This window comes from Solanum verrucosum, unplaced genomic scaffold, assembly GCF_900185275.1.
Source record: "Solanum verrucosum unplaced genomic scaffold, falcon-dt-bn FXZP01000181.1, whole genome shotgun sequence".
Classification (NCBI taxonomy): Eukaryota; Viridiplantae; Streptophyta; class Magnoliopsida; order Solanales; family Solanaceae; genus Solanum; species Solanum verrucosum.
In genome coordinates, this window is record NW_026020407.1 from 3,374,249 (window position 1) to 3,387,143 (window position 12,895).

Sequence of the window (12,895 nt, forward strand, 5' to 3'; positions counted from 1 at the left end):
ATACTGCTTAACACCCTGTTCATTAAATCCATGAAAGCTGCAGGAGCATTGGTTAGTCCAAATGACATAACTACAAATTCATAATGATCATACCGAGTTCTGAAGGTAATTTTCGAGATGTCACTATCTCTGACTCTGAACTGATGATAACCGGATCTGAGGTCTATTTTCAAAAAATGACTAGCACCCTAAAGTTGATCGAACAAGGCATCAATCATGGGGATAGGGTACTTATTCTTGATTGTGACTTTGTTCAACTGTCAATAGTCAATGCACATCTTGAGAGAACTATCTTTCTTTTTCATGAACAACACTAGAGCACCCCATGGAGAGATACTAGGTCTAATGAAGCCCTTATCTAGAAGGTCTTTCAATTGTTCTTTCAACTCCTTAAGCTTAGCTGGAGCCATTTTGTAAGGAGAAATCAAAATAGGCTAGGTATCTGGAAGGAGATCTATTCCAAAGTCGATTTCCCTTTCAGGAGGAACTCCAAGAAAATCTTCTGGAAACACTTCTGGAAACTCATTTACTACTGGAATTGACTCAAGAGTTGGGGTTTCCGAGTTTGAATCCTTGGCCCAAACAAGATGATAGATGTACCCTTTAGAAATCATCTTTGTGGCCTTAAGGTAAGAGATAAATCGAGCCATAGGCACTGAGCTACTACCCTTCCATTCTAACACTGGCTCATTTGGAAACTGAAAACGAACAAACCTAGTTCTACAATCGACTGAGGCATAACAAAAATGTAACCAATCCATGTCTAGAATGATATCAAAGTCTACCATTTCTAACTCTACAAGATCTGCTTAGGTGACTTTCTGAGAGACTGTGATAGGGAAATTTTTGTATACCCATCTAGCTATAAATGGGTCACCAACTGGAGTAGAGACTGAGAAGGGTTCTAAAAGAGTTTTTGGACTCACACCTTTCACTGCTATATATAGAGTTACAAAGGAAAGAGTATCCCCTGGATCTAACAAAGCATAAACATCTAAATGAAGGACTCGTAACGTACCAGTGACCACATCAGGAGAATCTTCCTGGTCCTGACTAGCCTAGAAAGCATACAACATGTTTTGGTGCTGACCACCACCTGTACTAGATGAAGCACCCTGCTGAGTTGGGCGGCCTGTTGGTGCTTCTGTAGATGTAGACTAAGCCCTACTATTGTTACCTCTTTGTCCCTGTTTAGAAGAAGGACAATTTCTGAACCTGTGACCAGACTGACCTCACCCAAAGCATATTTTCTTTCCTACAAGACACTCACCCGGATGGTTCTTACCACACTTTGGACAAGTAGGGTAGGTCTTGTTACCTCAAGTACTCCATTGAGACTTAAAGCCTGATGCCCTACCTTTTTGATCATTTCGAAACCTAGAGGATGGAGCACTAGCTGATGAAGGTGCTGGAGCTGAAGATTTCTACTGAAACTGTGAGCTATTTCCACCACCAGTTTTCTACTGAGAGTACTCATAGTTGCCTGTTCTAGCCTCTTTTTTTTCCTTACCTAGTTCTCTAAGCTTATCTCCCTCAACCTACTGACCATGAGTCATGAGCCTAAATATATTCATATTTTCTAACAACATAGCATTTCTACACTCTGTCTTCACTAAGTCAGATATGCTAAAGAGGAACTTACTCATTTGTGCCATGGGATCGGCAACCATATGTGGAGCATACCTGGAGAGCTAGGTGAACTTAAGTTTGCACTCTTGGACTCACATTGAAACTTGTCTCAAATTCATAAATTCCTGAGCCTTAGCCTCCCTCAACTCTCTTGGGAAGAACCTGTCCAAAAAAGCTTCGGGAAAACACTCCCAACTCACAGGAGTTGCATCCTCACCCTTATTTTCCTTTCACTGCATGAACCATATGTGAGCCAAATCCTTAAGCGGGAAGGACGCCAACTCTACCCTATCATTTGCAGTCATTTGCATCACTCCAAAGATTTTCTTGACCTCATCAATGAAGTTATGGGGGTTTTCACCAACTTGCGACCCTAGAAACTCGGGCGGATTCATCCTAACAAAATCTCGGACCCTAGCTGCCACTGATCCACCAGTAGTATTTGTAGGAACTGGAACCTGCTGATTGTTCTAGTTGGCTACACTCTGAGCCAAAAGTTGGATAACATTCTGAAACTGTACGTTCGAAACCTCATGGTCTGGGACTGCAGGAATTGCATTAGCATGGCGTTCATTAACATTCCTTAGGTAAGTTATACAATAAGGCATGATCTGAAAAGCATAACATCGAATTAGAAATGTGAAGTTGGATCATACCTTACGCACGATAAGAGTAGCAAAGAAAGTGAAGTATTCCTAAAACACCTCGTAGTCTCCCTCTCATTAGATGTGGTGCACTTCACACCCATGAAAGAGACTCTACTTTGTGCGGCTTTCAGACATCCTAGGACTCTTTAACCTAATGCTCTGATACCAAGTTTTTCACTCCCCGAAGCTACCATATTGATGTAAACAGGGGACCTAGGATCACGAGTGACCCCAAGTTAACCCTGAGCTAGCATATCATACGCATACTTAAACAACAAAACAAAAGATACTATACGGAAGCTTAAAACATGAGATAAATTGAATGATGGGGAATACCCAATATTGGTCTGAATATATAAATACTGAATAAGAGTTAATGATATTGGTCTATAACTCAAAAATGCAACCTGAATCTAGCTATGTCTTAATAAAGCCTCTAAGTTACTAGAGATGCAGGTACATGCCCCCAGCTAACTCTAGCAAAACTGAAACTGAAATAAAAAAACATGTTTATTGTCCTCAAAGTATGAGGACTCGCCACTGATGCTGATGAATACGGATCGGGAACCGAACAACACGTGATATGAATGCTGAAAACCTCAACCTACATCACGAAAAAATGTAGCGCAAACTCATACTGAGCATGCAGGATAGGATAAAGTTGAACAAACATACAAAGCTGAACAAAGCATACTGAACAATGATATAATCTGAACATAATGAAGATGCTGAAATATATAGAATGAACTAAACTGGATGTAATGACCAAGTACATAACATGCCAAAATTGAATAATGAAATATAACTGAAAACCTGGTCAAATGTAATAGAGTCTGACTGTGAGAGCTACTACTAACCGACATAAAACCACGTGAGCTAAACATAGAGTATGATGCATACGTCCCATCAAGAGGACCCAATATACCTTGCCAAGGGTATAAAGGCATGACTGGCGTGATCACTAAATCTGATTCCCAACATATGGGACTTATAAACCTATGGGGGAACATAGTTATGGGACTATGAGGGTGACTAACAATAGTCCAACTCGGTGTTAAGCCTACTCCCAACTGAAAAATATGTACAGTACAACATAAGTGAATTATACTGGATAGCTCAATATTCTAACATGCTAACTGAAAATGCAACATTTAAGTACTGATAATAAAACATTCAAAAATTGAAGCATGTATATTTGTTTATCTGTCTTAGCTAGTGTACCTCATGAACTAAACCAATCTACACAACTAGGGTTCTGAGTTTCATGCAAGGAACTAAGGAACAATGTTACGAAAACATGATAATCTGAGTAAGAGTACTACAACATCTAAATCACAGCGATTCTCTAAATTTCAAGAAACCCTAGGTCTAAACAATTTGTAGGGAAACAAGAATCTGACTGAATTCTAGGGACCTAATGGGTGAAAGGAACCCACTAGTGCAATCCCACATACCTGGTGACGAATTTCACAGAGAAATATTTCGATTTCGGGGCTGAAACTGAAGAAAACTTGTTGCATTCTTGGAGGGGTTTGGGTCGCCTCTTTCTCCTCTTTTGCTCCAAGCTTGATGAATTCTAGTGAATGAATCGCTCAGGGTAAGTTCTAACTAAGTCACAAGGCTAAAACTGACCAAAATGACGTAGTTTAGGGATTAAACGACGTAGTTTAGGTGTCCAATGCATAAAGGAAAAGTCCAAAACGACCCAAGTTGATATCTGTTGAAGCCACCGACGGACCGTGGACTGACCGACGGTCCGTCCTGGCAGAGCGTCGTTTGGCTTCAGAGAGCTGGTGTTAAAGGTCACGATCCACAAACCGGGACCACGACCCGTGGTCTGACCTACAGTCTGTAGGTCTGGCCCTGGGTCGTGCCTTTTTAAAAAAAATTCTAGGTAGAGTTGAGGTGACCAACCACGGGCTTCACCTACGGTCCATAGGGGGCTTCAGCACTTTTGTCCTTTTCGAATCTGGGGTGTTACACTTCTTTAGGTGCTACTAATGTTATTTCATCAAGCTATTCTCATCAACCTTTAATGATTCCTCCATTGCCTTCTTTATCTTAATCGGTCCATGTCAATTCTGCCTCTCCCAACATTCTTTAGTTCCTTTATGGGTCAAATTGGACAGCCCACTCTCTTACCTTTTCCTGGATCAATGGAATGACCAATTACATCAATTTTTCACTCTGCAGCGGCATTGACTATCAAATTAAATTTTGTTGAAGATTATCTCACTTGGCATACTTAATTCACCTCTTTGTTACTTTCTCATGAATGGGTTGGCTTCGTAGATGGCTCTATATCTACGCCACGTCAATATGTGATGCATTTGGTAACCAACAAGTTAACCACCACGATCGTACATGGCTAACAGCTTATCAAAGTGTACATTCATGGTTGTTTGCTATATTATCCAGAGATGTTCTTGTTGATGTTCATTTGCTGCCTACATCGCGTGATATTTGGCTCTCTTTGAACCGACATTTGATGGATGCTAGTCAGGCTAAATTAGTTGAACTCAAACGTCGACTTACTACTATGCGAAAAGTCGATTCCATGACAATTTATGAGTATCTTTGAAGGCTAAAAAGATAGTTGATTCCCTTGCTGCCATCAATTCTCCCGTTCCTAATCAAGATTTTGTAGATCATATTCTTCTTGGGTTAGGCAGGGAGTATGACACATTGGTTGGCATCATAACTTACTTTCCAGGTCAACTATCTGTTGAGGAACTTCGCACTAAGTTGTTGCTACATGAGCAATGTCTGCAGCTTTTTAAGGAATTAGACTAGGTTGTCCTAATGGATAGTAGTATAACATAACTCAAACTATAAAACTCCTATAAGTACTAGACTAGGAATATTGAACTAAGAGTCCTAATGGATAGTAGAGGGCGAGTTTGTAGCAACCGAAAATCATGAAGAACAAGTTAAAGTAGAAAACAAACCTACTTTGTTTTGCAAATATAGTTGTTTAAAGATAATTCCCTTTTTACATCAATTTTATTCTTTTTTTTAGGTGTAGAAAAGAAATTATTGTCCCACTATTTGAATGAGTATATTGATAATATGGTGTTTTATTTCTTTGTAATTAACCATGATGTTTTATACTATATATATAAATATATTTGGGCATCCATTATTCCATGTGTTTGGATGTGTTAGTACGTATGTAAAAGAATATGATTAATTTCTATCTGATTATTATATCTATTTAATAAAATATATAACTAGCATAGGGATATTAGTTGTTCAAAGGAGATATCCTACAATTAATGAAAGGAATTTTTGACATTAAAAACACTAATAACTATCAACATGAGTATTAGCAAACGGAAAATTTGGTCGCTAAAAGAGGTACAACGACGGGTTTTTTAAAGTCTTTTAAAGGATTCTTAACGACCGGATTGAAATCCGGTTGTAAACTTTAACGACGGAACTTTTAATGACCGATGACGACCATAACTTTTTCAGTCGTAATTTATTAATAGTGACCGGATTTGGACTTTTAACGACCAAATTTTTGCTCGCTAAAAACCATTTTTCTTGTAGTGTAACATTCTTTCTTTCGTGACATTACTTGAATCCAATTGGTATCTAGGTTATACAAATTTGTATCCAACCTTCTTCGCTTTATTTTGCAGATGGTCATAAATAGAGCAATAACTATAGCAACACCAGCACCTGCAAAAGAGGATGCACTTGAGCCAACCGTTGGGGTTGTAGCCCGATGGGGAGTAGTGGCGAGAGGTCGTAGTAGAGGCCGTGGAGAATTTCCACCAGTGTAGAGGTCAGGCAATTGGGCCAACTAGGGATAGAGCAGTAAACCCTCCACCGGCCTATGACATAGCAAGAGAGGGTGTGAGATGGAGGATGAGCAGATTAATGAGTTGAAAGCACCACCCCAACCTACTCCAGACTTGATCAATCAGGTTCTCACTTATCTCAGCAGGTTATCTGATCAAGGCCAAGCACCTCAGCGCTTTCTATGCTAGCACCTCAGGTTCAGGGAGTACAATATGCAACTCTTGGGTCTCCTCGCATGTATGTGTCCTTGGAAACAAGTGTGTTTCTCCGATTGACTACAGGTCCTATAATGACTAGTGACCAGCATGATCTCTTTTTTTAGTTCTTAAAGTAAAAATTTCCAGTTTTCAAGGGAATTGCATTTGAAGATGCTTATGATTTCCTTGTTGATTGTTATGAGCTATTTCATAATATGGATATAGTGGAGTGATTTTGGTGTTGTGTTTGTGACATGTCAATTCTAAGGAGACGCTAAAATGTGGTGGCAGTCTCATGTTGAGTGCCGAACAGCAAAGGCACTATATATGACTTGGGTAGCATTTTCTAGCTTCTTCATGGGGAAGTATATGCACCCGGACTTTAAGGGAAATGAGGAGAGATGAGCTTTAAATATAGAGCAAGGGAATATGTTAGCTTATGAGGCCAAATTTCATTATTAATCTGGGTATGCCACTCAACTTTGCTTTAGTCCGCAAGAGAGGATTTTCCTCTTTGTGAAGGGACTAGGTCAGATTTGCACGTTATAGCTTTACACGTGGTTGCTTTAGTAAAATCTTTTTAGGAAGTGCTTGATTTTGTGATAAAGGTAGAGGGGGTGAAGCCAAATGATTTCGGCAAGGTTACAACATTCAAGAAGTTCTCTAAGGGAGGTGAGTTTAGTGTTTCTTACTCTAGATGGCAGAGTTTTGGGGGTTATCAATCCCGTACTATTCATTCTTCATTTTAGGTTTTTAACTGAGGGTCTGTCACAGACCAGTCAACCTTTTTCTGAGTTTAGAGGTATCTTCAGTCTTCTTCATCTTCACAGAGATCTACTCTTGACTCCATGACTTGTTATGGATGTGGTGAGGTTGGGAATATTAGGAAATACTTTTCAAGGCAGAGCTAGGCTTGGTATGATCAGGGTTACAAATCCCCAACAATTACAGGTAGGGTGGTTATGTTAGAGGTTGTCATACTGGAGAATGTATGGCCAAGGTAATCGTGGTCACCGGTCTGGCCAGGGTGGCGGGCCGGTTGGAACTACTAGAGTGCAGCCAAGTAGGGGCAATGGTTATACAACTGATAATGCCCATTGTTATTCTTTCCCCGGGAGGCTACAAGCATTCGATGTTGTTATCACATGTACTGTTCTAGTCTACGATCCACTTTTCCTTATATATCGCCCTGATTAGCTAATGAACTTGAATTGCATTGTGACTTACTTGACATGGTTATTCGTGTTTCTACTCCTATGGGTGAGTTTGTGCTAGTTGAGAATGTGTATAGGTCTTTCCTTGTGACTATTTTAGGAGTAAAAATTATGTGGATTTGATTATTTTGGAGATGATACACTTCGATGTAATTCTGGATATGACTTGGCTTTCTCCAAAATTTTCTATCTTAGATTGCAATGCTAAGACCGTGACCTTGGCCAAGTCTGGGTTAGATCCTCTATTGTGTGAGGGTCATTATATTCTCACCCTAGTTTGGATTATCTCTTTTCTTCGTGTTAAGAGGTTGGTGAGTAAGGGTTGTTCAGCTTTCTTGGCACATCTCAGGGATAATACTTCCAAAGTGCCTTTGATTGAGTCTGTTTCTATAGTCCGTGAGTTTGTGGATATTTTACTTGCAGACCTGCAATGTATACCACCAGACAGGGCTATTGATTTTTATATCAACCTAAAGTCGAGGACTCGCCCCATTTCCATTTCATCTTAAAGAATGGCCCCTGCTGAGTTGAGGGTGTTAAAGGCTCAACTTTATGAGTTGTTGGGTAAAGGTTTTATTAGACCGAGCGCCTCTCCTTGGAGTGCTCCAGTTTTTATTTGTGAAGATGAAGGATGGTAGTTGTTGGATGTGCATAGACCACAAGCAGCTGAATAAGGTAACTATTAAGAACAAGTAACCCATTCCTCGCATTGATGACTTGTTCGATCAGTTACAGGGTGTTTGTGTCTTCTCTAATACTTATTTAAGGTCTGGTTATCATCAACTGAAAATGTGGGCAATGAATGTGCCAAATATTTTTTTCAAACAAGTTATGGACATTATGAGTTCTTAGTAATGTGTTTTGGGATTACAAATTCCCATACTACTTTCATGAGCTGGATGAACAAAAATTTTAAGCCATATCTGGTGGATCACTTTGTTATTGTATTTCTTGATGATAGATTGATCTACACAAGCAGGATAAACATGAAGCGCATCTGAGAATTGTATTGGGGTTGTTCAAGGAGAAAAGACTTTATGCCAAATTCTCCTAGTGTAAATGTTGGCTCGATTTAGTGTACTTCTTGGGGCACATGGTTTCTAAGGATTGAGATGATGGATCCCACGAAGATTGAAGCACTGATTTTTAGATAAGGAGGCCCTCTAATTTTTCAGAGGTAAGGAGCTTTGTTGGTTTAGCTAGCTACTACCGTCGGTTTGTCAAGGGATTCCCTCTATTGCTTCCCAGCTAACCAATTTGACCTAGCAAAATGTTCCATTTGTATGGTCAGATGAGTGTGAAGAATTTTTTCTAAATTTAAAGACCTTTTAAACTACTACATTGATTTTTCTCTTGCCTGTGGAAAGTAAGAATTTCATTTTTTGTTGTGATGCATCTTATTCTGGTTTAGGTGTCATTCTAACGCAGGAGAGGAATGTAATTTACTATGCTTCAAGGCAATTAAAAGTGCATGAACATAACTATCTGACCCATAATTTGGAGTTAGTTGAGGTTTTATTTGCATTGAAGCAGTGGAGATATTATCTATACAAGGTCAAGTGTAAAGTGTATATAGATCATCGCAATCTACACTATGTGTTGACTTAGAAAGATTTGAATTTGAGGTAAAGTAGGAAGATGGAGCTACTGAAATACTATAACGTTACTATTCTTTATCACTCAGGAAAAACTAATGTTGTGGTTGATCCCCTGAGTAGAAAAATAGGGAGAATGGGGAGTTTAGCCCATTTACAGGTTTCTAGACACCCATTGGCTAGAGAGGTTCAAACTCTGGCTAATGAATTTATGAGGCTGGAAGTAATTGTGAAAGGAAGATTTTTGGCCTGTGTGGAGGCAATATCTTCTTTTCTTGACAAGATTAAAGGAAAGCAATTTGATGATGAGAAGCTGAGCCGAATTCGTGATATGGTATTGTGAGGAGAGGCTAAGGAGGTTGTGATTGATGAGGAAGGCATCTTGAGGATTAAAGGGCGGGTATGTGTGCCCTGTTTTTAGGATTTAACTCCGACTATTCTTCTACAGGCTCATAGTTCGAGGTATTCTATATATCCTGGTGCAAACAAGATGTATCATGCTATGAGAAAACATTATTGGTGGAGTAGAATTAAGCATGACATTGTTGATTTTGTTTCCCAATGTCCGAATTGTCAGCAAGTAAAGTATGAGCACCATAGGTCTGGAAAAACACTTCAGAGAATGCCCATTCCTGAATGGAAGTGGGAATGGATTGCAATGAACTTTGTGGTTGGTCTTCCAAAGTCATTGGGTAGGTTTGATTCCATATGGGTGATTGTTGACAGGTTGACTAAGTCCACACACTTTATTCCAGTCAAGGTGACTTATAATGTAGAGAACTTAGCCAAGCTCTATATCTGCGAGATTTTTCAATTGCATGGAGTTCTCATTTCCATCATATCAGATAGAGGTACACCGTTTACTTCTAACTTTTGGAGGACCTTGCAAGCTGAGTTATGAACTAAATTGGATCTTAGTACCGCATTTCACCCTCAGATCGATGGCCAGTCTGAGCGAAAAATTCAAGTGCTGGAGGATATACTTCATGCTTGCAGGGTAGATTTTTGTGATCATTGGGATCAGTTCTTACCCTTGGTAGAGGTTTCATACAAGAATAGCTATCACTCGAGTATTGATATAGCCCGGTTTGAGGCATTGTATGGAAGAAGATATAGGTCCCTCATTGGTTAGTTTGATTCATTTGATGCAAGACCTTGGGTATAAATCTTTTGAGGGAATTGTTAGAGAAAGTGAAATTCATTCATGAGAAGCTTCTAGCAACTCAGAACAGGCAGAAGGAGCATACATATCGGAAGGTCAAGGACTTGGATTTTATTGAGGGAGATCAAGTCTTGCTAAGGGTTTCACCCATTAGGGTGTGATGAGGTTTGGTAAGCGAGGTAAGCTTATTCTGAGGTGTAATGGGTCGTTTGAAGCTCTCAAGCGTGTGGGAGAGGTGGAATATGAATTGGCTTTGCCTCGAGGACCGTTAGGAGTGCACCCGTTATTTCATGTATCTATGTTGAAGAAATACATGGTGATGAGAATTATAGTATTCATTGGGGTTCAAATCCTACTTGATGAGAATCTATCTTATTATGAGGAAACTGTACCTATTCTAGATAGGGAGGCCCACAAGTTGAGGTCAAAGGAGATTTCTTCTATGAAGGTCCAGTGGAAAAATCGTCCGGTTGAGGAGTCCACCTCGGACGCCAAGGATGATATACATGGAAGATATAGATACCTTTTTGCCGATTCAGGTACCCTTTCTTACCCTCGCCTTCTTTTGATCGTTCGAGGATGAATGATAGTTAAATAGGTATCTAATGTAATGACCCATTAATTCTTTTTGATTATTAAAGCTTTTTATCTCATAAAAGAATCTTCCGATAGATCTAAATTGGTAGCTATGTCGAGATCAGATCCTGGATTGATTGTCGGGGTCGTGTCTAGGTTTGAGTGCCAAGGTCGGGGTCGAATCCTAGTTCGAATGTTATGTATTGGGTCATAAATTGGGCCAGGTCCTAGGTGAGATCTTAGGTTGGATTGTGAATTGATCGTCGAGGTCGTATCCTAGTTCAGATGTCGAGGTCAGGATCGGGTCTTGGATAGTTTTCGAGATTGGTTTCCAATTCAGAAACTATTTTCCTAAAAATTATTTTCTACTCTCTAGCCAAAAATAAAACAAATATTTTTGGAAAATGCTTTTTCAATCACCAACCAAACACTAATTTTTTTTCAACCAAACATGAGAAAATAAGTTAGAAATCAACTTATTTTCCAAGAAACATTTTTCATGGAAAATATTATCCATCATACCAAACACACTGTAGAATGAAACAACAACATATCCAGTGTAATCCCACAAGTGAGATATGGAGAGGGGAGGATGTTTGCAGATCTTACCCTTACCTTTGAGGTTGAGAGGCTATTTCTGATAGACTTGTTTGATAAAAACAATAACAACAACGTACCTAGGGGACCGAGTAGACAGTGCATACACAAATCTTAGCCTTATCTTGTGTAGGTAGAGGATATGTTTCCAAACACATCCTCACTTCAAGTAAAGCATATCAAAGAAAATAAACTAATTTAATTGTAATTCAAAAAATAATTATGTACATAAAACTCTGTAAGGACTATGTAGAGCATAAATTATGATTTGAACCCTAAAAGATAATACAGGCTCAGAAGAGGAAAATTGAAGTACCTGATTCATTGAGGTACCGGAAAATAATGTAATTCAGGAAATTGAAAATTAAAGAGGCCATTGTTGTGAATCGGCGGCAGAGTAAACAAACAAATGGGACATGCTACTACTACCTCTGATATATATATATATATATATATATATAAAGGGAAAATGGAAACTGGGGATTTCAGTAGGTACAACATTTATATATGAGAGTTAGAATTAGAAATGCTTTTGTTCAAAAGACATTTTGAATGAAGTGTAGACCACTGGATGACTAATGTACCCTCTATGGTCTAGCAATTTTATTTTATTTTTGACAAAAGCACCTGCTTAAAAATAAAACTATGCTGGCAAGATTTGAAACGTTAAATTTATTTTAGCGTATCCAAAAATGGAGAGATTGATTCAAAATTTGAATGAGATGTCTAAATTTGGTAATATATCATAAAACATTTAATCTACTGAATTCAAAATTTATTATTTATGTTATTGTAGTGGATGAATCAAGAAAAATTATACAATTCAGATGAACCCATAAACTAAATGATGAAAAGTTATTTGTGTCCATATCCTCCCCTAACTAGATTGTTTCTAATACACCCTTGGCTCATAAAAATGCTTATGCACTAGAATTGTAACAGAAAAATATTCAATTCGTAGAATTTCACTTGTCTAACAATAACAACATACCCAATGTGTAGGCAAACCTCACCTCTATCTTGTGCAGGTAGAAGCGCATGTTCCCAAACACACTTTTAGCTCAAGTAAAGCATATCAAAGCAATTAAACTCATCTAATAGTGATTCAAATTACAAAATCAAAACTGATCAAAAGTAGAAGTTTAGCATAAAAACACAACATCAATTTCTCCATATATAACTCCGTAAGAACATAAATTATGATATGAACCCTAAAACATATACAAAGGAACAGAGGGAATTATCAAACTGAAATACCTGATTCATCGAGGTGCCGGAAAATAATATAAATTCAATTTGTCGGAGTTGAATCGTCGGTGGTGTAATGTAAACAGAGGAGAATAATAGAGAGGGGCAATTTTGGGATACACCATATTTATAACTCCACAATATTTGATAGTTGAATGACTAATGTACCCTCCACACTCCAGCAAAAAACACCTCGGTTAAAACACAATATATGTTGGTTTTA

General features: G+C 38.6%; 1 protein-coding gene across 1 annotated transcript; it reads left to right on the plus strand.

Annotated features, from left to right (window-relative positions):
• The first annotated feature begins 6,142 nt into the window (after nucleotides 1–6,142).
• LOC125840508 (uncharacterized) lies at nucleotides 6,143–9,990 on the plus strand. Its single transcript, XM_049519477.1, has 4 exons — nucleotides 6,143–6,208; nucleotides 6,865–6,952; nucleotides 9,179–9,423; nucleotides 9,538–9,990. Exons 1-4 carry the CDS (start codon nucleotides 6,143–6,145, stop codon nucleotides 9,988–9,990), a joined length of 852 nt encoding a protein of 283 aa, XP_049375434.1.
• The last annotated feature ends 2,905 nt before the right edge of the window (nucleotides 9,991–12,895 follow it).